The sequence below is a fragment of the Rhinolophus hipposideros genome (assembly GCF_964194185.1).
Source record: "Rhinolophus hipposideros genome assembly, chromosome: 7".
Lineage (NCBI taxonomy): Eukaryota > Metazoa > Chordata > Mammalia > Chiroptera > Rhinolophidae > Rhinolophus > Rhinolophus hipposideros.
This window is the reverse complement of record NC_138053.1, coordinates 32,311,516-32,334,673: the sequence shown is the minus strand read 5'-3', so window position 1 is coordinate 32,334,673 and position 23,158 is coordinate 32,311,516. Positions and strand designations below refer to the sequence as shown.

At 32.7% G+C, this 23,158-nt stretch overlaps 2 protein-coding genes across 2 annotated transcripts in view; one reads left to right on the top strand and one right to left on the bottom strand.

The window, feature by feature from the left end:
- LOC308499735 (uncharacterized protein) overlaps nt 1-23,158 on the top strand; it is a gene marked incomplete at its 5' end in the record, with an annotated part of 59,815 nt that overhangs the window by 29,618 nt on the left and 7,039 nt on the right. Inside the window, one exon of the mRNA XM_081053569.1 lies at nt 2,175-2,260. Coding sequence (XP_080909695.1) covers nt 2,175-2,180 — 6 coding nt within the window. The 3' untranslated portion in view covers nt 2,181-2,260. The remainder of the gene's footprint in view (nt 1-2,174; nt 2,261-23,158) is intronic.
- Nucleotides 2,351-23,158, bottom strand: part of LOC308499734 (solute carrier organic anion transporter family member 6A1-like) — a gene marked incomplete at both ends in the record, with an annotated part of 32,396 nt that continues 11,588 nt past the window's right edge. The window contains 7 exons of the mRNA XM_081053568.1: nt 2,351-2,411; nt 3,248-3,435; nt 6,681-6,834; nt 14,043-14,238; nt 19,677-19,821; nt 21,821-21,996; nt 22,871-22,941. Coding sequence (XP_080909694.1) covers nt 2,351-2,411; nt 3,248-3,435; nt 6,681-6,834; nt 14,043-14,238; nt 19,677-19,821; nt 21,821-21,996; nt 22,871-22,941 — 991 coding nt within the window. The remainder of the gene's footprint in view (nt 2,412-3,247; nt 3,436-6,680; nt 6,835-14,042; nt 14,239-19,676; nt 19,822-21,820; nt 21,997-22,870; nt 22,942-23,158) is intronic.

The following is a 23,158-nucleotide window of genomic DNA, read 5'->3' as shown; positions in this document are numbered from 1 at the left end:
AAAAATTTTCTGGAGGAAAGAAATGATCCCTAGAAAATGCAAGAAAAAAAATGAAAAGATTCTGGTACTATGATATTAAATATATAATAAATAAAATTACATCCTTTTGGATTTAAAATTTACATAGCCCCAAAATACATGACAACAATAACAAAAGTTTAGAAGAGAGTTAGCTAATGGAATTAAAGTACTCTACATTCTTACATTGTCCACGAAGTGGCAAAAGTGCTAATGTACATTTGACTCTAATAATCTACTCATGTAATGTCTAAAGTGACTACTACAAGAAGAATAAAATAGTACATATTTAGCAAAATAAAGACGGAAAAAAAGAAAACTAAAGATAACTATTTCAATTCAATAGAAGTAAAGAAAGAACTAAAAGAACAAGTAGAAAAAATTTTTAAACAAACACTAAAATAATAGATGAAAACGCAAACATTAGCAATTATTTAAAATTTAATAGTCTATATACTCTAATTAAAAAATTAAGTTGTTAAACTGAATTTTTTAAAAGTCTTGGCTTACAAGATATACCTTAAACAGTAAAATAAAATTGAAAATAAAAGTAGAAAAGTATGCATTATGAAAATATAACAGATGAAGCAATATTAAAGTCAGAAAAAGTAATTCTAAGACAAAAAGTTAATTAGAGGATTATTTCATAAGGATAAAGGGGGGTGGGTCAATAAAGCAGGAAGTGGTGGCAATTTTAAAGTTGTTTTAAACTAATATAGATTCAACATATATACAGCAAAGATGATAGAAATTAATAGACAAATCCACAATAATAGACAAAAAATTTTAAATCATTTGTAAGTCTAAATAAATTTTCAAGGAAAGAAACCATAAAAATATGTTCTCTGAAAACATGGGGAAGAAAAGAAAACAGTGGACTCAATCTAAAATAACAACAATGTAACAAATAAATTTCCAAATGCTTACAAATTAAACTATACTGAATAATACATGGTTCAAATAAAAAAAAAAGCACATTGAAAGGCATATTTGAATTTAAAGAATGAGAAAAAATATGTATTAAGACTTTCAGTATGCACACTTGGATAGAAAAGGCAATATACAGAAGATATATGTGAGTAAAATAAAAAAATTTATAAACACAAAAGTAAAATGATCGAAATTTTATACATAAAAGCAGAAAAATTTATTAGTTCCCACATACACAGTCATTCAATTTTTAATGTAAAACCTCCCACAAAGAAATTTCCAGGCTCACATCACAGTGATTTCTTCCAAAGATTTAATTTAAAAAGTAATGCCACACCTTGATAAAATTGGACAAATATTAGGAAAAGAGAAAATGCTTTCTAATTCATTTTATGAGGCCAGAATTACACTTATGCCAAAACCAAAGAAGTACATTAATAGTAAAGGAAAATTGGAAGGCAAGTTTATTCATGAATACAGATGCAAAAAACTCTAAAAAAATCAGCAAAATGAATCAAATCCAATTTATTCCTAGAATAAAACAGACATATCTTATTGTAATAATCTCAATAGATATGTCAAATAAATGCATTTGATAAATTTCAAATTTTATTATTAAAACAATTTTAGTGAACTAGATATGGAAGCAAAGTGGCTTATTCTGATAGTATAAATACCACACTTAATGGTGAAATTTACAGCAAATTTCAAATCTAATAATGAAATATCAGAAGCCTTCATCTTAAGTGGCATAAGAAACAATGACAGTAACTATCATACTTCCATTCAGCATTATACAGGATATTTTAATCAGTGCATGAAAAAAAGGTACGAAGGTTGGAAAAGAAGAAATAAAAATAGTTATTTGCAGATTATAATTATGTACACAAAGAATTTGAAGTAATCTACCAACTATGAAAACTTAATATGAGCACAGTCACAAAATACAAGGTCAAAGCACAAAATGAATTGCATTTCTTCATACCAGCAATAAACAACTATACTATACTGTGCTATAGTAAACATCAATTACCTAAGAATGAATCTAATGAAGGAGGTATATGACCTCCACCATGAAAAAGTCTCACATTCAGTTGACTTCTGACATTCCACTTCCATTGATTTTAAGAAAGGCCTGTTTATGTAGTTGGTTTTTAAAATGTGCCAATGCCTGTACATTAACAAGATTTTTAAAAATAAAGTTGTATAAAACATTTTTTTAAAAGGTATGAAACATTATTGGAAGAAATAAATGAAGATTTAAATAAATGAAGATATTATACCTCCCTGATTGATCAAGAGACTCGGTATGGTAAGTATAGCAATTCTCTCAAATTGTTTAGAAGGCATTCCAATCAAAATCTTAGCATGTTTTTTATGCTGAGTAAGTAATTTTAATCACTTAGAAATACAAAGGACCAAGAATGGCCAAGATAATCTCAAAGATGGGCTTGCAACAAAGCCTGACATAAATATTCACAAAAAATATAGGGCAATCAAGACATTGTAATATTGGTGCAGTGATGCACAAATAAATCAATCGAACTGAATAAAGTGTGCAAATAGACCCACCTATAGAGAGACCATTGGTACATTGCTGTGGGGAAGGATAGCCTGTAAATAAATGGTGGTGAGTCAATTAACATCCATATGCATATGAGAAAGATAAACCTGAATCCCTACTTCATACAAAATAGTCATCTCCAGCTGAATTACTGTTTAGATGTTCTTTTATTAAAATAACATTAAAAATGTCCTCATGATTTAGATTAGGCAAAGATTTCTTAAACAGGATATTAAAATTAAAATTTATTTCACTCAAAAGATGCCACTGTCAGAATGAAAAGGCAAGCTGTTGAGTTAGAAAAGATATTTGTGATGAATATATATGACAAATGACCCCCTACTTGGAGTATACAAAGAATGTACAAAGAAGTCCTGCAAATCAATAATGAAAAGACAGAAAACCCAATATAAAAATAGACAAAATATATGAACAGACATTTCAAAATACTACATATTCATAGAGCTAATAAAGGAAAATAGGTTCAATATTTTACCAAGTTGTAAATTAAATTTAATTAATTAATTCAAACTAAATGTGATATCTATATACTTTATACAAATTAGTTAAAATAGAGAAACATACATATGACTTTTGAAAATGTAATAGTTTCCTCTCTAGCAGTTGTTACCTTGAAACAAAAAAGTAAATCATTTACTACAATATTGTAAAATATTCCTAAAATTGACTTTTTACGTATTAAATGAACAATGATTATGAATAATATATACATACCGAAGGATGGTCAGGATGCTTGGTATATCAGAGAAACCAGAAAATACAATTGTAGAAAAGGTTAAAGCAATGAACAAAGGTAATTTATAGCACTTTGCATCACATGTTCCAGATCTAGCATCAATAAAATCACCTTCATCATCTGAGGTTGTTAATCCTTCATTAATGCAAGAACAATTGAAGTATGTCTGTGAAAATTAAGATTGGAAACAATTTTCTAGAAATATAGTCATAAAGCAAAAACTTATTGTAAAATAAAAATTAAATCAATAACCACAGGGAGACTAGCCAGTTTTATTAGTAAATACCCTTACATTAAATCTGCCAACCATTATTCAGAAATAAAATATTAATGATAAGTACAAGTTTTTTAACCTAACTAAGAATTGTGTGTGTGTGTGTGTTAATTAATAACTTAGGAAAAAATCCATTAATTCAAGAAATTCCACCAAAAATATTTACATTCAATTACACAAATAATTGTTGGAGAACTATGTAAATTGATGGCAATTAAGGAAAATGTAATGAATAAAATGTAACTTCTGCTGGGATTTGAAATATGGACAGTTATCCAACTGCAGGAGATTTTGGGACTATACTGCAAAGACAGGACTTCATTTTGTATGTAATGATATAGGGTTATTATCTATTATGCAGAGTAGACAGTGTCTAAAGCCCAAAATTCATCAGGGCCACATAAAAATGTAATTTTAGTGTTTTTTAAATTTAAAAAGAATGTACTTAATAATAAAGACTCAGGTTGATCATATTTGTCTTCATACAAATACAGTTGTACTTAATTTTTTAAAATTAATCAATTTGTTTCAGTGAAGGAAGGGGCTTACCAAAGGCAAAGTGTCTAGTGCCAATGAAAGTTACAATGTAGCACTGAATGGGAACTAATAAAATTTGGGATGGTTGTTGAAGGGTTGATAATTCAAGAAAGATGAATTGGTGATATTTTCTAAGAACTAAACAGAGTTTGAAGATACAGAGACCAGTTAGCAATTTATTAATCTATTGAAAAGATTCTAAGTTTAAAAAATTATAATAAATTTCAACAGAAATATGGAACTAGATCATTAGTGAAGGAATAAGAGGAAACAAAGATGGCTTGAATCTAAGTGAGCTATAAAATGATGATCCAAAAATCATTTTGATTGCAGGAGTTTCTAAGTGGTTACTGGATATGCTAAATAACAAATAGAAATATCTCAATTGCAATTTATTCATTCCACTACATTTTTTTAGTGTTCATGTACTATACGTTATTCTAGGTGTTGGGAAAACACACTAACCAATACAATAGAAATCCCTGCACTTTAATTTAAAAAAAAAGAAAGAAAGAAAAAAGAAATTCCGGTCCTCATATAGAAAACTTTTTACTTGGATTAGACAACTAAAAAAACAAAACAAAACAACAAAACAAACAAACATAATGAAGCACATGGTGACATACTTTGGATAAAAAAAAAAATAAAGCCAGGAAAAAATACAGGGATTGTAGGGGTGAACTTAGCATGATCAGTGACTACCTCAATGACACCATAATATTTGAGCAGAGATTTGAAGAAGGTAAGGTAGTAAGCCATTTGGTTATCCAGAAAAAGTGTATTCCGGGTAGGAAAACAAAAACAAAAACAGAAACTGAAAAAGCTCTGGGCCTTGAGCTTGCTTGGTAAGCTCAAAGAAAAACAAGGAGAAAAATGTGGCTGGAACAGAATGAATATGAAGGAAACTAAGAGGAAATAAAACCAGAGTAGTGAGAGAAGAGTAGATTATATAAAAAACTGATAAGTAATTATAAGATCAATTTTAATCTTAGTAATGTGAAACCACTGGAAGGATATATGTATAAATGACATTTTAATATATCAGTTGGCTGATATATTGAGACTATGGACTATGAAGGCAAGGGTGAAAGCAGAGAAAACAGTTTAAAAGCTGTTGAAATAAGGTGCAAGACAATGGCGATTGGGACCAGGATAGTATCAGAGGAAATGAAGATAGAAAGATTCAGCATATATTTTAAAAGTAGATTTGAAAGGATTTTCTGAAGGATCTTAGGGTAGGAATGGTTATCAGAAGGAGAAACTCATGTGGAGATTTCCCTGAAAGAAACTGAGACCTTCAGGCAAGGGAGGCAGCTGGTCCATGAGTCAGAGAGGAAACCAAAAAAATAAACACAACTTCACTTTGTTTCCCCCATCTTTCTGATTTTCTTTAGAACTCCTTATTATTCTAATCCAGTCAAAAACCAGAGGCAAAGGAGCTCTCATCCTATAGATCAGTCTCCTAGAATAATAAGAAGGGTAGAGACAGGAGAAAAGTGGGTCTAGTAACACAAAAGATATCCAGTATATAAAATAGTTGTAGGCTATAGAACCTAGGCTGGCTAAAGGCAAAAGTGAACATATGAAGAAGGTTTGGTGAACAGATGGTAGAATGACAAGATATCAGGTTCTGGAAGGGTCAGAGAACTACTTACAAGGGAGAAGGCGAAGTTACAGTCCATTATTTAGCTAAAATCTTATTTAAGCAACTGTGGATATAAGAAAATTAAACTGGAGTCGAACAAGTAGCAAAATGATCAATTGCTCTACATGACAAAATAAGGACATTTATCTGGAGGTTGGTAGAAGGCCTGCGGAAATAAGAAATTCTGATGGTAATGGCCCAAAAGATGAGCAACTATGGGAATTTTAAAATGATATCTGATTAATGTAAATATCAAAGGACAAACAGGGATGACATGTTAAATTTTAAGTTATTGGTATTGCTGCCATATATGTCTTCTCTAACTCTCTTACCTCTCTAGAAAGTCTACAATGTTTATACAGGCCTTGTATGGATAGTAATCTCTGGCACATAATAAAAGGACTGATTACCACTTCTGAGTTAATGTGGGGCTAAAACAGAGACAACAAGAGGGTACACAATAGATATTTTGAATTTCTCAGAAGAAGAAAAACCAAGTGAAAGGTGACCAGAAGGATAGTATTGATCAACCAAATGGAGCGGGGAAGATTATGGTTCAAGATTTTGGTGTATTAGGTGCTGTTGATATGTGGGAGAGAACTATGATAAACTACGTAAATGGAAGACGAAATATTCTCCTTGACTGCTTCGTTTAACATTGCTATGGCAAGAGGTAGGTGATAATCACCCATTGCTTTAAAACCATACAATTGGGATAATGTAATACATGGAGGCATATTTTACTGTAGGAGTATCTTTTCTACTCCCAATTCCCATAAGCTTTTTGTATTGTGGCCACAAAGCAAATGTTCTTTTCTTGTTTTAAAAATTAATAAAAAGGAAAATAAGGGGGAGGGGAACTTTATTATAGAGAGCTAGGAGTAAAATGTAAACATCACCTACAAATTCAATATCATCTTACTGAAGAGGAAGACACATAATTAAAAATAATTACTTTATGATCACCGAATGTTTTAGAATATGTACAGCCTGCAAAGCAAGGAGAAGAATATCCAATATCATCTCTTCCACATACAGCAGAATAAAATGAAGGTGAGCATCTACAGTGAGAATTGCAAGGAGCCGTCAGGTTTCCCAACTGCCCTGTTCTGTACAAAAAGAGATTGAACATAATTACATTATACTTATTAATGTACACATCAAGATATCAATGAGTCATAAAAACATTAAAATTTCTTTTTAACAGCTTTATTAAAGTATAATATATACAATAAACTGTACGTGTTTAAAGTTACAATTTAAAATTTTTTGATGTATGAGTATGTATACACTTGTGCAACCATTACCACAATCATGTTAACAAATATAATCACTACCCGCAAAAGTTTCCTCACGCCCCTTTGTAGTACCTCCACCCTGGCGTCTGCTGATCTACCACGTTTCCCCAAAAACAAGACCTGGCTGGACAAGCTCTAATGTCTTTTGGAGCAAAAATTAATATAAGACCCAGCATTATATTATATTATATTATATTATATTATATTATATTATATTATATTATACCTGGTCTTATATTATAGGAAAATAAGACCGGGTCTTATATTAATTTTTGTTCCAAAAGACGCATTAGAGCTGATTGTCTGGCTAGGTCTTATTTTCGGGGAAACGGTACTTCTGACACTCTTCATTAGTTTGAATTTCATAACATTTTGTGAAATGGAATAATTCGGTTTGTGCACTTTCTTTGTCTGGCTCCTTTCATGCAACTGGTCTTTATGTGGTCTTTGTATGGTCATATACTTCCAGGCTCTTAAGTAAATATTAAGGAGCAGAATGTTTGGATAACTTGGTAGGTGTTCATTTAACTTTTTAAGAAACTATTAGTTTTCCACAGTGGTTGTGCTATTTTACATTCCCACCAGCAGTGTATAAGATTGTCAGTTGCTTTCTGCATTCCTAGTCAACATTTGGTATGGTCAGCCTTTTTAATTTTAGATATTCTAACAGGGATATAGTAGTTTCCTAGTGTGGTTCTTAATATGCATTTCTCTAATCACTAATGATGTTGAGCATCCTTTCATGCATTTATTTTCCATTTGTATATATTATTTGGTTAAATATTCAAATATTTTCCCCATTTTTCTGGATTGTTTGTCTTCATATTACTAAGCATTGAGAGTTCTTTATATATTCTAGAAACAAGTCCTTTGTTAGATGTATGATTTTCAAATACCTTCTCACAGTCTGTGTTTTAATTCCCTTTAACAGGGTTTTTCAAAGAGCAGAAGTTTTTTATTCTGATGAAACCCAATTTACCAATATATTACTTTATGGATTACATGTTTGGTGATCTAAGAAATCTTTCCTGAACTTAAGTTAACAGAAATTTTCCTTATGTTCTTGGAATTTTACATTTCACATTTATAGCTACAATCCATTTTGAGTTATTTTATATGGTACAAGACATTTGTTTACATATAGATACATAATTGTTCCAGCATCATTTATTAAAATGACTATATTACATCCCCACCTTTTCAGAAATCAATTATCCTCTTCTATCTAGGCCTATTTCTAGACTCCATTCTGTTCCACTATTCTGACCCAACTGTCTGTATTGGTACTAATACCACTTCCTTGGTTACTGTAGCTTTGCTGTTAGTCCTCCACTTTTGTTCATCTTCAGTACAGTTTGTTGTTTTTCTAGATCCTTTGTATATCTGTACGAATCTAAAAGTTACTTTTCCAATATGTAAAAAATAAAATCTGATGGGATTTTTATTGTAATTACACTGAATACATACATCAATTTCGGGAGGATTAACATTTTAACAACATTGAGTCTTGTAACCCATGAACATGAAATATTTTTCCATTTAAAACTTAGGTCTTTAATTTCTCTCAACAATGTTTTGTAGTAATCAATGTAGAGGGCTTTTACATTTTCTATCATATTTATCCTTAAGTATTTCTTTATCTTGATAATGATTGCTAATAATATTTTTGGTTAATATGAATGTCCAGTTGTTTGCAGATAGTACATATATACCATAGATTCCTGTACATTGATCTTTTCTTCTACAGTATTTATTTTTCTTGATACTATTGTTAACAGTATTATTTTTAATATTGATTTCTGCTAATTTGTAGGAAGTAAATAAAAATACCACAATCTTATATGTTGATCTTGTATCCTGCAAACTTGCTAAACTCATTTTATTAGTTATAGTGGGTTGTTGTTTCTTTATTTAATTTTTCTACATGGACCATATTGTCTTCGTATAAGCACCGTTGTACTTCTACTTTTCTTATCTGGACACGTTTTATTTATTTTTCTTACAGTAATGGCTAAAACCTCCAGTACAATATAAATCTAGTAGTATTCAAAGTATACATTCTTATTGTAGTCTTGGTCATTCGGTATTTCATCATTTAGTCTGCTGAGGCTGCTATAATAACAAAATATAATAAACTGGGTGGTTTAAACAACAGACATTATTTCTCATAGTTCTGGAAGCTAAGTCCAAGGTGTAGGCAGCTTTCGTGTCTAGTTTTAGGGTCTCTTCCTGGATTGCAGACCTTCAACTTCTCAGCGTACCCTTACAGGGCGAACAGAGGGAAGGCTTTGGTACCTTCTCCTTTTTCTAGAGGACACTAATCCCATCATGGAAGGGACCCCATCCATACGACCCCATCTAAATCTAATTATCTCCTAAAGGCCCAACCTCCTAATACTGTTACATTGAGGATTAAGGCTTCAACACATTAATTTGGTGGGAAGGGGAAACACACACATTCCATAATAATAATAATAATCCATAATAATACATAGTCCATAATAATCACTAAGTATGATGTTAGCTGTGTATTTTCATAGATTTCCTTCCATTCCTACTTTCCTAGATTATCAGGAATAAATGTTGCACTTTATCAAGTGCCTTTGGCATTTATTGAGGATACATGTTTTTTTTTTCATTTTTACTTTTTTAATGTGGTAGACTATATTGATTGATTTTCAAATATTAAACCAGGCTTGCATCTCTGTGATAAATTTTGCTTGATCATAATTTATTTTCCTTTTAATATATTATTAGATTCAATTTACTAAATTTTTAAAAGAATTTTTGCACCTATGCTCATGAGAAATACCATATGTCTATAGTTTTTGTTTTTGTTTTTCTTTCTTATAATGTTTTTGTCTGTTTTGATAGCACCATAATGCAAACCTCATAGAATGAGTTGAAAAATATCCATTCTTTTTTGATTTTGTGGAAGAATTTTTGTAAAATCAGATATTCTTTAACTGGTAGAATTCCCCAGGGCAGCCATTTTGGCCTGGAGTTCTGTTTGTGGGAAAGTTTTTAACTACAAATTTGATTTATTTACTATAAACTTATCTATTTATTTTAAGTGAGTTTATATCTTTTGGAGGATTTATCCGTTTCATGGAAGTGGTCAAATTTATGAGCATAAAGTTGTTCATAATATTATCCTATTATCCTTTAATATTGGTAGACTCTACACTGACATCACATCAGGTCTCTAGCCCTGCTATTGGTAATTTTCTCCCTCTAAAGGTTTAGCAATTTTATTAATCTTCTCAAAATATTAATACCACCTGTGATTTTATTTTCTCCATTGTTTTTCTCATCTCTACTTCACTGATTTTTATTCTGATATCAATTGTTTCATTTCTGCTGCTTACTTTGGGACCAATCTGCTTTGATGTTTTCAGTTTTTATAAGATAAAAGCAAATGTCACTGGTTTAAGACTTTTTTTCTTTTCCAATACAGGCTTTTAATACTATACATCTTCCCCTAAGTACTGCTTTAGCAGCATTCCACAAATTTTATTACGTGTTTTCATTTTTGTTCACTGCAAAATACCTTCCAATTTCCCTTTGTAAGAAATTATTTAATCCACAGGTTATTTAGAAGCTTATTTTTAAGTTTTCAAATATCTGGATCTTTCCCAGAATTTTTTTAAATTAATTTATTTCTAATTTTATTTCATCATGGTCAGAAGTTTAATTCCATAGTTTGATTTGATCCTTTAAATTTACTGAGACTTGTTTTACAGAATATTAACTAATTTGGTGTTTCATGTGTACTTGAAAAAAATGTACATTTTGTTTTGTTAGAAGAAAAGTTCTACAAATGTCAAGTCAGTCAAGTTGGCAATGTTATTCAAATCTTTTGCAAATCGTTTTTTGGCCTATTTCTATTCATTATTAAGAGAGGGATACTGAAATATCTGACTACATTTCACATTAAGTATAAATGGTTGTACTATCTCAATTAAAAGGCAGAGAATCTCCAATTTCATTCTTTTAAAAAGCAAGACCAAACTATATGCACTTCATATAAGAAATGAACTTAGAATACACACACAAATAGGTTATATTTTTCCATTTTTTCCCACTTTTTCCATTAGAGCCCTTAGCATATTAATCATAATTATTTTATGTTCTCATTCTGATCATTCCAAAATCTCTTCCCTGCCATATCTGAGTCTGGTTCTAATGCTTGCTTTGTCTTTTCAGTCTGTATTCTTTCTTGTCTCTTAGAATGCCTTGTAAAGTTTTTGTTGAAAACCAGACATTATATACCAGGTAATAAGAACTAAAATAAATAGGCCTTTCTTGTGAGGTTTTATGTTTAGCAGTCTAGGAGTTAGCTTGTGTTTAAAATTTATTGTAACCATAGATGTCAGAGGCCTCAGTTTTCTGTGGTATCCTCAATTTGACTTCCCTATTGTCCTTGGATTTCCCTAGAAACTCTTTATTAAACATAGTGTGTCTTGCAGCTCTTTCAGCTGTAATTATCTGTCATTAAACTAGCCATAAGTTGATGTGATGATATTGTAGAGAGGAAGCATTCTATAATCTTATGATTAAATCTTAGCCATTACAAGGTTTTTTTAGTGGGCCTGAGTCCCTAGGCCGTGACCTTCATACGTTTTATTTAGTTTTTTTTATTATTATTATTTTTCTTTCCCTATGTGAGACAGGAAAGTTGGAGAAGGAATGACTTGTCTAATTGTCTTCCCTTCTAAAGTTTGGTAGGGGAAACTCCTATAGTTTCCCTAGAAGGTAGGCTTTTGTTAGATGGTGGACTTCTCTAGGGAATATTTCAAAATGGTTACTCTCCTTCTCCCCCTGCCCAAAACACAAGAAGATTATTCTCCCAACTTCAATGTCAGAACCTGGTGGGGGCACCTGGATGTAAGAACTCCTAAAGTGGGGTATCCCTCTAAGACTGGGCCCTCAGGAGTTCTTAACTATCAAATTAGTCTAGGCTCCACATCCATAAATAGTCAATTACTGTTTAATGTTCAGCTCTGATGGCTTCTGCTCCCAGTAAACTGCAATTCTCTCTGTTTACCTATCTCTCCAGTTTTTTGGGGGACAGCAGTTTGCCCTGTGATCTCAAGTCTGATGAATCTAAGAATTAATTTTTAATTTGTTCAACTCTTTTCTTGTAATGACTTATAAGCTCTTTACATACTGAGTACAAACTAGAAGTTTTATTCTTTATTGTTTTTCACACCCTTACTAATATAAAAACCATTCTTAGCTTGCAGACCATAAAAAATAGGCAGCAGTATAGGTAAATGGATATATAATTAGATAGATACATAGATATACCTAAACTATAGATAAATCTAAACTACATAAATACCTAACACACACAAACACACACACAAACACACACACAGGGGTTGGGCGTGGGGGAGGTGGTTAGGGCATCAAGCCCCACACAGTCGAAAAATCCAAGTTATAATTTAACTTGGCCCTATGCACATATAGATTCCCAACCATAGATGAAAAATACTACTTTTACTCTTCACTGAACACTACTATTTTTCATCTGTGGTTGATCAGCAGATGTGAAACCTGGGAATATGGAGGGCTGACTGTATATTTATTGAAAAAAAAGAACCATGTAGTTCAAACCCATGTTGTTCAATATTTGGCTTTCCTGTGCATCTATTCTGTCACCTGTTGTGTCTCAAAGTTTTTGGCCAGGTCACTGGCCTGCCTGATAATTTTTTTTTTTTTTTTAATACAAGACCTTTGCCTAAGACACTTTACAGTTTTGTATATCATCTTTCATTCAGAGTGCTGGGTCTCTTTTTCTGCTGCTGGGTAGAGTGCTGGATGACATAATACAGTTACAGACCAAATTAACTCCCAGCTAGACTATAGTACTTTAAAAAGTCCCTTTCTTCTAGGTCTTAGCCTTACAGATACTTGGAGGATGCGTGTTCACCACACTTCCCTTCCCCAGCACATTCTAAAGCCACTGGCACATTAATCCCTTGTGTAAAGAGCATCACGATACTGCTGAAAATTTTTTCTGCTTTTTACAAGATTTCTGTTTGATTTCCTAATTCAGCAAATGTATTGAGTGAAAACCCAGCAATGTGAATTATCTGTCTACCTCTCTTCTCTCTGAGACCCTGCCCTGACCCATGCTCTATTTTTGTCTCTTTAGACTCATAGGTCTTTCAAAAATTTGTGGTGGTTTCTTGTCATCTTATTAGATGCTTTTTGCCTAGACCCTTTGCCCAATTCTCATTTTCTTGCCAATGTCCAGAGTTAGCAAATATCCTTGGGAGAAAAAAAGAACTGCAGATGGTTGCTTCTCCTCTCAAAGGTTTGCCTTGCCCAGGACTGTGGCTTTTAAATTCCTAATTGTGTAAGGAACCCTCTGATGCCTTTAAGAATCTTTTAAAACTTTATTCAAGTTTTCTAGTTACTCTTGATGGGAGCATTGGTCTGCCATACATTACTCCATTGTAGCTACCAGTGGAAATCTTATTTTCTTTACTTGTTTTACTTGCTCAGTCCTTTGGTTTTCAATTCCAGTTTTGTTTCCCTGCATTTAACATTAATCTCTACCCCGTTCTTTGAATTTTTGCATGTTTAGCTTACAGGAGACATTACTCATGCATACTTTCAGATGTACTTCAGTTCTATTCTTTGATGTCTACAAGAAAGCAGACATACCAATTCAGGAAAGGAAAGGAAGACTGGTTTGTACAGACTGCACTGTCTCCACGGTGCTAGACACTTTAATACAGAATTTTACTTCTAGGTCCTGAATCATCTTAATGTGCTTTTTCTTTAGTACTTTATGAATGAATAAGCACTCATATCATAAGCCATCATTATTATAATTCTGACCTTAATATGAAAGCTGAAACTATGCTTTATATTTCTTTTACATGTTCAATAATTCCAAGGATGATAAACATATATAAGAATTACTGGGTAAATAATTACGAATTGACTGAGAAATGCATTGTTGGGTTTAGATGTAAAATATGTAGTATAGAAAACTATATATTTACCCGCCGTAATCTTCATTGATTCCAGCAACCGGTGTTGGATTACAGTGTAAAAAAATTATAAACATAATCAGTACAAGCGATATAGCAGATGTAACTATTATAAATGTCATAAGGCCCTTACAATACATATGTAACTTGGAAACAATGATGCCTCCCAGAAGCTGGCCAAGTGCACCTCCTGGAATTAAAAGAAGTCCTAAAGAAAAAAGAAGGAAGAGAAAACATAGTTAAAAAAATAATCAGCTAAAGATAGTACAGAAAATTCTTACATTGATGCAATCCCCTTTGCTCTAAACATGTAGCAAACACAGATTTAAATAAAAAATAATTATAATAAAAAATAACAGAGAGAAAACGTAGAGGTATGATAAACATCTCAACAAACCTAAGCCTTAACAGAAATACAAATGTGTGAGTGAAGCTGAAGCTATAGCCTAATGGGCTCGAGGACAGTGCCGGTGAAGTTTTGCTCCTATGTAGTAATAGCATCTAAGATGAACCCCAAATGTAATACATACAAAATAGAAGATGACAGCTGTCTTATTGAGAGCTATTACTGGATAGCTGCCTGGATCTATGGTTTATGGCAAGAGGCATGCCCATGGTGACAAGAGCTCACAGAGATTCATTAACAAGATTAAACCAAGCCACCCATTGCATCTGTGAATGCATATGCAATATCAACAATCTCAACAAAGTGGGACTCCAGAATACCCATTGTGAGATACAGTTTTCTTTTCAATGAAGCAGAAGGGATTAGAGAGAGGTAAGCACAAGAAGGCAGAAAAGGAGGAGAAGAAATATAGCTAGAAAATAATCAGATGAAGATAGCACAGTAAATTCATACATTGATGTAATTCCTTCTGTACCACACATATTGAAATGGTAGATTTAAATAGGAAAATAGCAAATGTAGGTAAAAACAAATATAAGGTAAAAACAAACAAAGAGAAATATAAGGTAAAAACAAACAAAAAAATCCCATTACCACCAGATTAAATTTGTATCATAAAATTGTCTGGCAAAGACTTGTAACTAATTTTAGAATGCTCAAAAGATTAATGACAGTGTCATTTCCACAAAAATAAAAAACAAAATAAAAAGAGAAAAGAATGAAAAATAAGAGCACATGGATAAAAAAAGGAACAATTAAGAAACCTAGATATTTAAAAATATAAATTTAAACAAAAAATTAAAATCCCAGATGACAGACATTGAAAGCTAAATTAATAAGTTGGAAGAAAGTATTGTGTTATTCATATATTATGTTTGATCCTCAAAATTCCTCTTCCCACCTATTTGTCAAATGACGACCAAGAAAAAAAACCTAGATTTATTCAGTTTGAACTTGACAACTGTAGATTTGGAAAACCAAGCACATCTGTAAGCAGAAAACTGTGAACCCAGCTAAGGTAAGAAAATATTGACTGTCAGGCTTATTGCTCTAGGCGATAAGAAAATACAGGACACTGGCAATTCAACAGTTAAGTAGCTCGGTTTTTGAAAGACCATCCTAAAAGGAAACAAAACAGTTGAAAATGCAACTGCAATGCACAGAACTTCCAATCAACTTTTTATGCAAAGATTTTATTGGTGTACAGGAAAGTACACAAATCACAATTGTACATGATGAATTTTCAAAGTGAACATACCTATTATAATCACCACCATCGGCATAATATTTGAAAACTTCACCCATGTTTTTGTATATAACAATGCATCATGTCTTCTCACTGCTGAATAACAATGTACATGCATGCACCACATCTTATTTGTTCATTGTGATGTTGTGAATTGTGCTGCCAATTTAAAAATCCACGTACATGTCCTTTTGTAAACATCTGCATTTCTGTTGGGCATATTATTAAGAGAGGAACTTATGTTGGGTATACGACTAGGATTGGAATTCCTAGGTCAGGGGATATGTATATGTTCAGATTTTTATGGTACTGCCTAACAGAATTATAAAATGGTAAACCAATTTACACTGTCACCCGTAGTAGATGAAATGCCAATTGCTCCACACCCATGCCAACATCTATCTCTCTTTTTCATTTTAGCTATTTTGGTGAATGGGTAATAGTATTGCATTTTGGCATTTTTTTTTCTTTATACTTATGTGGTTTATCTCCTATTTTAGAAATTTTTATCTTCTCTAAGGCCATGAAGATCTTTTCCTGTTCCTTATTCTGAAAAGCTTTATTGTTTCACCATTTACATTTAGATCTACAATCCATCTAGAATGTGTATTTGTGCATGTAGTGAGGTAGAGGTTAAGATTTATCTTTTTTCATAAGGATATCTAATTGGCCTATTATCAGCAATATCTAATTAACTCAATTTTTTGTTATATATTTTTTAAAGCTATGTTGTTGAGAGCATACACATGTATAACCGTATTACCTACCTTATTGGTCAACTCTTCTGACATTATGATCTCTCTTGATGCTACATAATACCTCTTGCTTTGAAGAATACTATATTTAACCACCTTTTGTTTTGGTTAGTATTTATATTGTACAACTTTTTTGGTCTTTTTACTTTCAACCTTTTCATGTCCTCATATTTAAGGAGTTCCTCTTGTAAGAAATATAACAATCTTTATATTTAGTTTACTATGACATTAATGGGCAACGATTCTCCATTATCCTATGATGCTATATATCTTGCCAGCAGAAGCACTGACTACTCTTTGTTGTATCTTTTCAAAGCTCTTTGTGCAGCGAACAGCCTTGGATAATAGAGATAGTGTCCCCCTTGAGAGCAATGGCAGGTTTGCTTACAGTTTTGGAAGACAGAGATATTGTCCCCTCTAGAACTAAGAGAAGACATGCTTGCTGTAGAGTATAAAAATAAAAATAACATCTCCCTCTGAATCAAAGAATACTACCACATGTCCCTCTGAATCATTGTGATGATTATTATCTATTATAAAAGATTTGGGTTCCCTAAGCTCAGGGAATATAATGTAAGCCACTCCTGTAATGCAACCCATTGTGTGTACAGATGTCACTGACTCTCCTTCACATCAACCTGTGGAAATTGGGGCTCAGAAAATTCAGAGAGAGAGAGAGAGAGAGAGAGAGAGAGAGAGAGAGAGAGAGAGAGAGAGAGATTCTAGTTACTGCTATTGATGTGAGTCAAAAACTTTCCTTCATCGCTGACCAAGGAGTTTTATGTCTTCTGCTAGCATACATGAAACTATGGTACACTAACTTGTTAGCTTTCAAATAGAGTAAAATTCAAACCCTTCATAGACCTTAGCACTTTTGGTGACATACATGGGATGCTGACAGAAATGTATGTGGCTTTATGTAAGATAAAAAAATGACAGCCTCATAAACCAATTCACGGGATTTGACAGAAGTACTGAAAATCAGTAGTGAACATGCCTATTTGCCTATTAATGATGCAGAACGGGAGAGCTGGCTGCAGACAGAAGTAGATTTGAAGACAGCACCACAGAAGTAGTAATGGTTGTTGTTAACTCTCTTGGCAAGGGGACTTTCTCCCAAATCTGACCATCAGCCTCAGATTTGTCCTGTTGTAACAACTATTACTAAGACTCATCTGGTTGGACAGAGGATTCCTCCTGATTTCAGACAATAGTTACAGAGATGTGCAACTACACTGAGTGTAAAAGGAGGGAAATTTACAACCACTATGGTCAGAAACCAGTGAATAATGACAAGTTCAACTGATTTGTTTGGTTCATGACGGAGTGGAGTGCATAACTGCTTGTTAAGGTGAAATGATAATAGCTGGGCTGTCTGACGGCTGTAATGAAATTTATGACACAGATTGCTGGTACTTGAAATGCTATCTTTGACGTTACCAAAGCATTCTTTTGTATCACATGAGCTTCTCCTGCACTGTATCATGTCAACCTTGAATCCATTCTAAGACAAAAGTAAAATATTTCAGTGTGTTTTGACTACTCTAAGGTAGTTGTGACCCTCTCAGGAAAATTTCCCTAAGATAAGACATTGAATAGAATTTGGACTTCTACTGCTTCAGAAAAGGAGGTAAAATGACCTTGTGGGTGAGGCTTTGGACAATTTCCATGTACTTCTGTTGTGGCCTCAATATATTAATGCTGTGACTCCAATTTTGAAATATGTAATTGGTAATTGCACTGTAAGTGCTCCTAAATTCCAAAAGTGATAACATAAATTGCTACCCAAACTGTCTCCCTGTCTCCTCTTGTATGGTACAACAGAATCTCAAGAGGGGAAAGGAAAGACCTAGTTTTTGATTATGGACTTAAATAAAGCAAGGGAAGTAAGGGACGCAATATCTCAATTCAACAGACCAACGTCCAGTGAAAAAAGTTATGAGGGGTTTCAGCTGGATTAACCAATTGAATTCAGTTGTTGCTCCTACAACCCTGGATGTTCCATACATTGTAATGTAATGAAATTTATGGCACAGACTGATGGTACTTGATATTCTTGGCATGGTTGAGGCCAATACTGAAGGTGGCGTCATCCTAGTGCTTGGAGTCTTGTTGATATCAGCCTTAAGTAAATACTGTATGAAACAAGCTGAATGGATTTAGTCCCAATCTCTGTTGATTAGATCAATCATATTGGCAAACAACATGGTGTACTCATGAAAAAATTTGTCATTATGATCCCTGAAACTGTCATGTTTTGGCTTTTGGATAGTCTGATACTATGACAAAATCTACTCAATAATAAGGCTGACAGTTAATGTTTTTGCACATCTTAACATTTTTTTTAATTTGGCCCACATGTTTTATATTCCTTCTTTCTTTCATTTTTTATTATTAATCGAATTTTTCAAATTAATATACTCTTTTACTATTCTTTTACTGGTTACCCTAAAAGTTACAGCATGCATCCTCGACTTTTTACAGCATAAAATAAATGATTTAATTTACCACTTTCCTATTAATGCTAGAACCTGAAAAATTTAATTCCAATTGTAACCACTTTTGGAGAGCCAATTCTCAGTATCTAGTCAAACTGCAGATATACACAACGGCAATTCCCCTTTAATGTCTAACCCTAAATCATTTTTTACAAATGTGCACAAGAAGATGTGTACAAGTCAATTGTTACTGTATTTTTTGAGAGAGAGTTTAGAAAGTAGAGGCAACTTCATATCCACTAATAGATAATGGATAAATCAACAGTAGTATATTCATAAAACAAAATCTCATAACATAGTTAAAATTCATTAACTAGAGATCAACATGAATCTGATGAACATAATTTCAGATGAAAGTAACAGAAGATAATGTACAAAATGACACGACTGTTAGAAATAGATTGTATATAAATAGGCAGATAAGCTGTCAAAATATACAAAGGTGGAAAGGATACACTTTAATTTTGGAAGAGTGGTTACTTACGGGGAGGGAGAATGAGAAATGAGATAAGACAGGGAGGGGTTCAGAAGTCTTACAAGCTTTTATGTGTTAAAAAAATATCGATGAAATGATGGTTAAGTGCTCATTTTAAAAGTTTGAGCAAACAGTAGTTAGGTATTTAAAATCTGAGCAAATACTATTACTCCTTCTACTTTCTGCTTTTTGAAATATTTGATGAATACATAAAAGAAAACTTTACATAAAAATTTCAAAATTAGTACACTGAGCAGAAAATTTACCTGAAAGTATAGTTGCTTTAGTGGCTGTCAATACAAACTGATTTTCTAGATATATAGGCAAAAATTCAGATGCCCCAATCATAACTAAAGATTGTGAAGCTCTGGTCAGAGCTATGCACACAAACATTGGAGTCTTCATCAAAAACTGAAATAGAAATAAGTTACATATGGATTATTTTATTTTGTTAGGTAAAGAGGAATAGAGATACCCACTCGTATATTAATGACCAATCCACAAAAATTTTTGCCTTTCCCAATGTAAACTGAAAATAGGCACGTATAAAAATCAAAACAGAAATTTACAACTCACCAACTACACATATCATAAAAGACATGTAGTGTTTGAACCATTTTTATTTGTAATTTGATCTCCATACCACCTTTAACTTTTATTTGTGGGTCTGCCAGTTTGCCAGAAAGATTAAAGAAAAATAGATGCCATTAACCAGGTATCTAAAATATCCCTTAACTTTTGCTTATCTATTTTTTTCTTAGCAAATCACTTTATTTAACAAAGAAAAATAATCAAAGAAATATTAAGCAACACTAAAGGAAAAATAAAGGAAAATCACTAGGATTGCAGTCAAGATTCTATATTATTTTACTCCTGGGAATTTCACATCCATAAAGAGTAAAGTCACTTAAATTCTGCATTCTAGTAAATTTTTTTAACTTATTCAGAAACCTCACTTGGATGTATAGTAATAGTTTACTATTACCTATTATCCTATTACACTATACAGAATAATTAACATGACAGTAAATTACATTAAAATACTAACTTTCAAACTAATGTCTGCATTTCCTGGATATGCATATATCTTAGAAAATATTTAGTGGTGTTTCCTGTTTGTGTATTTTTTAATCAACTTAATTTTTTTCTAGGCCTAAGCAGTTTATAGAATCTAATAATTTTCTGCGTATTTATCTAATTTGTCTTCTGAGTGCTATTTAACTTTACATAGTGTAATTCCAGCATATTTATTCACTCCCCCAGGGTTCAATGCTTAGGCTGACTTGAACTCCCTATTGTCACAAACAAGGCTACATCCCTATGCAGGCACCTTTCAGGACCTACGATAGGGTATCTTTGGAAGAACATATCCCAGAAAGGGATTTCTAGGGCACTGGAATTTGATATACTTCATTCCATTATCTCCAGATTTTTTCTCCAGAATGTATCAGTTTGCACTCCCCCCATAATGAAGGAGAGTTCCATTTTCTTCATGTAGTAGTTTATACTTTCTAAAATTCATCAGAGCCATATTTCCAGAACTGAACTATTCCCACTTTTTCACGTGTTCTCTAAAATACTTGGGTATTACTGTGCGGAAAAAAAAAAAAAATGTGAACTAGTGATCATTCTTCCAACAGCAAGTATTTGTTTTATTAATATCAAAATTATATCTTATTACTGTTTCTGTCTTTCTACCCATACAATAACTTTACAATTCAATGCTTAAATATTGCATCATCTTTTTGAAGACGTAAACAGCAGTTTCCCTCAATATGAACATTATCACTCAAGTATGTAACCCAATTAAAGGAATGATCATATGAACAGCCATGACTAACGTTGCTCAGACTCAGGCAATATCTACTATGTCACAATTACATCCTGACTTACAGTAATTTCAAGAGTCTCTCAGTTTACTATCCAACCCAATTTCAACGAGGTTAAAATGTCAAGGGGAAAAAATGTGTCTTAGAATCAAACAAATATGGAAATTTACATAAGGAAGGTCTCCCAGTATTAAATGCCACATAATGTCCCCCCCCTCCCCGGTAGTCCTACTAGTAGTTAGGCCTGCTAACGGATCAGAACCTATGGATAAGAAGCAAACTCATCTACCTTTATCCTTGTTGCCCCTTGGATCAACCATGGAGCACCAGGAGGCTATAGCTGGCTCTCTAAGACTTTTTACTGAAGGAAAACAGGATGACACTTGGGCAGCCAGAGTCTCTAGTGTGTAACCTGGCTTCTGGGCTTAGGTGAAAGCAACAGACCCTAGTGAGGAAAATCTCTCCGCCTATAAGATCTAGCACAGAGAAGCATAAACTCTATATTTAGTTCTACTTCTTACTCATTCCCAGAAAATCACAGCATCTCTAGTCCTGACCTGATGAGGGATTATAGCCATTACCATGCTCAACTCCACACTTCTTACATGAATTTTTAAATAATCTTCAGTGCTTAGCTGATTCACAAGTACACAACACTGGCTGACTTCTTCATTATCACAGAAGACATGCTCTACTTTTATTTTACCAATGTGGCTTAACAGATATGCTCTGCTGAGTAATTCAGCTTTGTCAGGTGCTAAAACCGTGACAAAGCAAACAGTGGGAATATGTTTAATCTAGTAGGCTCTTTAAAGCATGGCCCATCATCTCTGTGTTTCCTTTCTGAAACTCAGCCTGGCACAGTGTTAAAGACAAGAGCTCGGATATGCAGGCATTTCTGTTGGGTCTTAATATTACATGTCTGTATCTAGATTTAGAACATTTGACTTCTCATATTTTAGGCTTTTTATTTATTTTTTTTTCCTTTTTAATGCTGCAGAAGCTCAAATCAAGTTGATACCTGGAAGGTTTAGTTTTCTTCTTGTTACACAAACCATTGTCGGTGACCCTGAATTTTATAAATGCCAAGTGATTATTTAATTGGTTCTTGCAATTCAATTTCATACACTATAGCTGAATTGAAAACTCAACAATTTATAGCACCTAGGGGAAAACTTCCTGAAACAACACCCAAATTGCACTGCCTTTTCAATTATTTTCCCACTGTAATCCATTTTTCACACACAGTCATGTTTAAAAGTTCTTAAAACAAAATTTATATCATGTTCTAATAATTACTCCCTTACTTTAAATATATTAGTGATTTCCTATTGTATTAAGAATAAAATCTAAAATTCTTGCCAAAATGAATATACCTTCATGAATATACCCAAATCTTTGCTGCCTCAAGGTCTTTCCACATGTGTCTCATGTGCTTGGTGTTTTCTTAATGACCAATCTTCACATGGCTAACTCTTTCTCATGCTTTAGGTTACCCCACCTAAATGTTCCCTGTCAGTGATGTCTTCTTTACCCCATATCTAAAGTAGGGTTTCACACAGAATTTTCTCTACTCAGTTGTCAATCAGTTGTTTTTATTCTGTGTCTTTTTTTTTAAATCTGAGACCTACACAAGAACATAAGCTCCATAAAGGCGTGGGTGTTAGTTACTATTATATCTTCAAAATCTGGCACAGTGACACTACACAAGAAAAAAAAGAGAATAATAAGCAAAACTAAAATAACAAATTTGTATCACTATGTCCCACGCACTGTTCTCTTGAAAGCACCTTACATATATTAACACATTTAATTCTAAGCATGTATATAAGGTATAAACTATTATTATTATTTTATAGAATAAAAACTAAGGCACATATAATAATGTCCCCCAAACTATTTAAGGAACCTTTTATTTT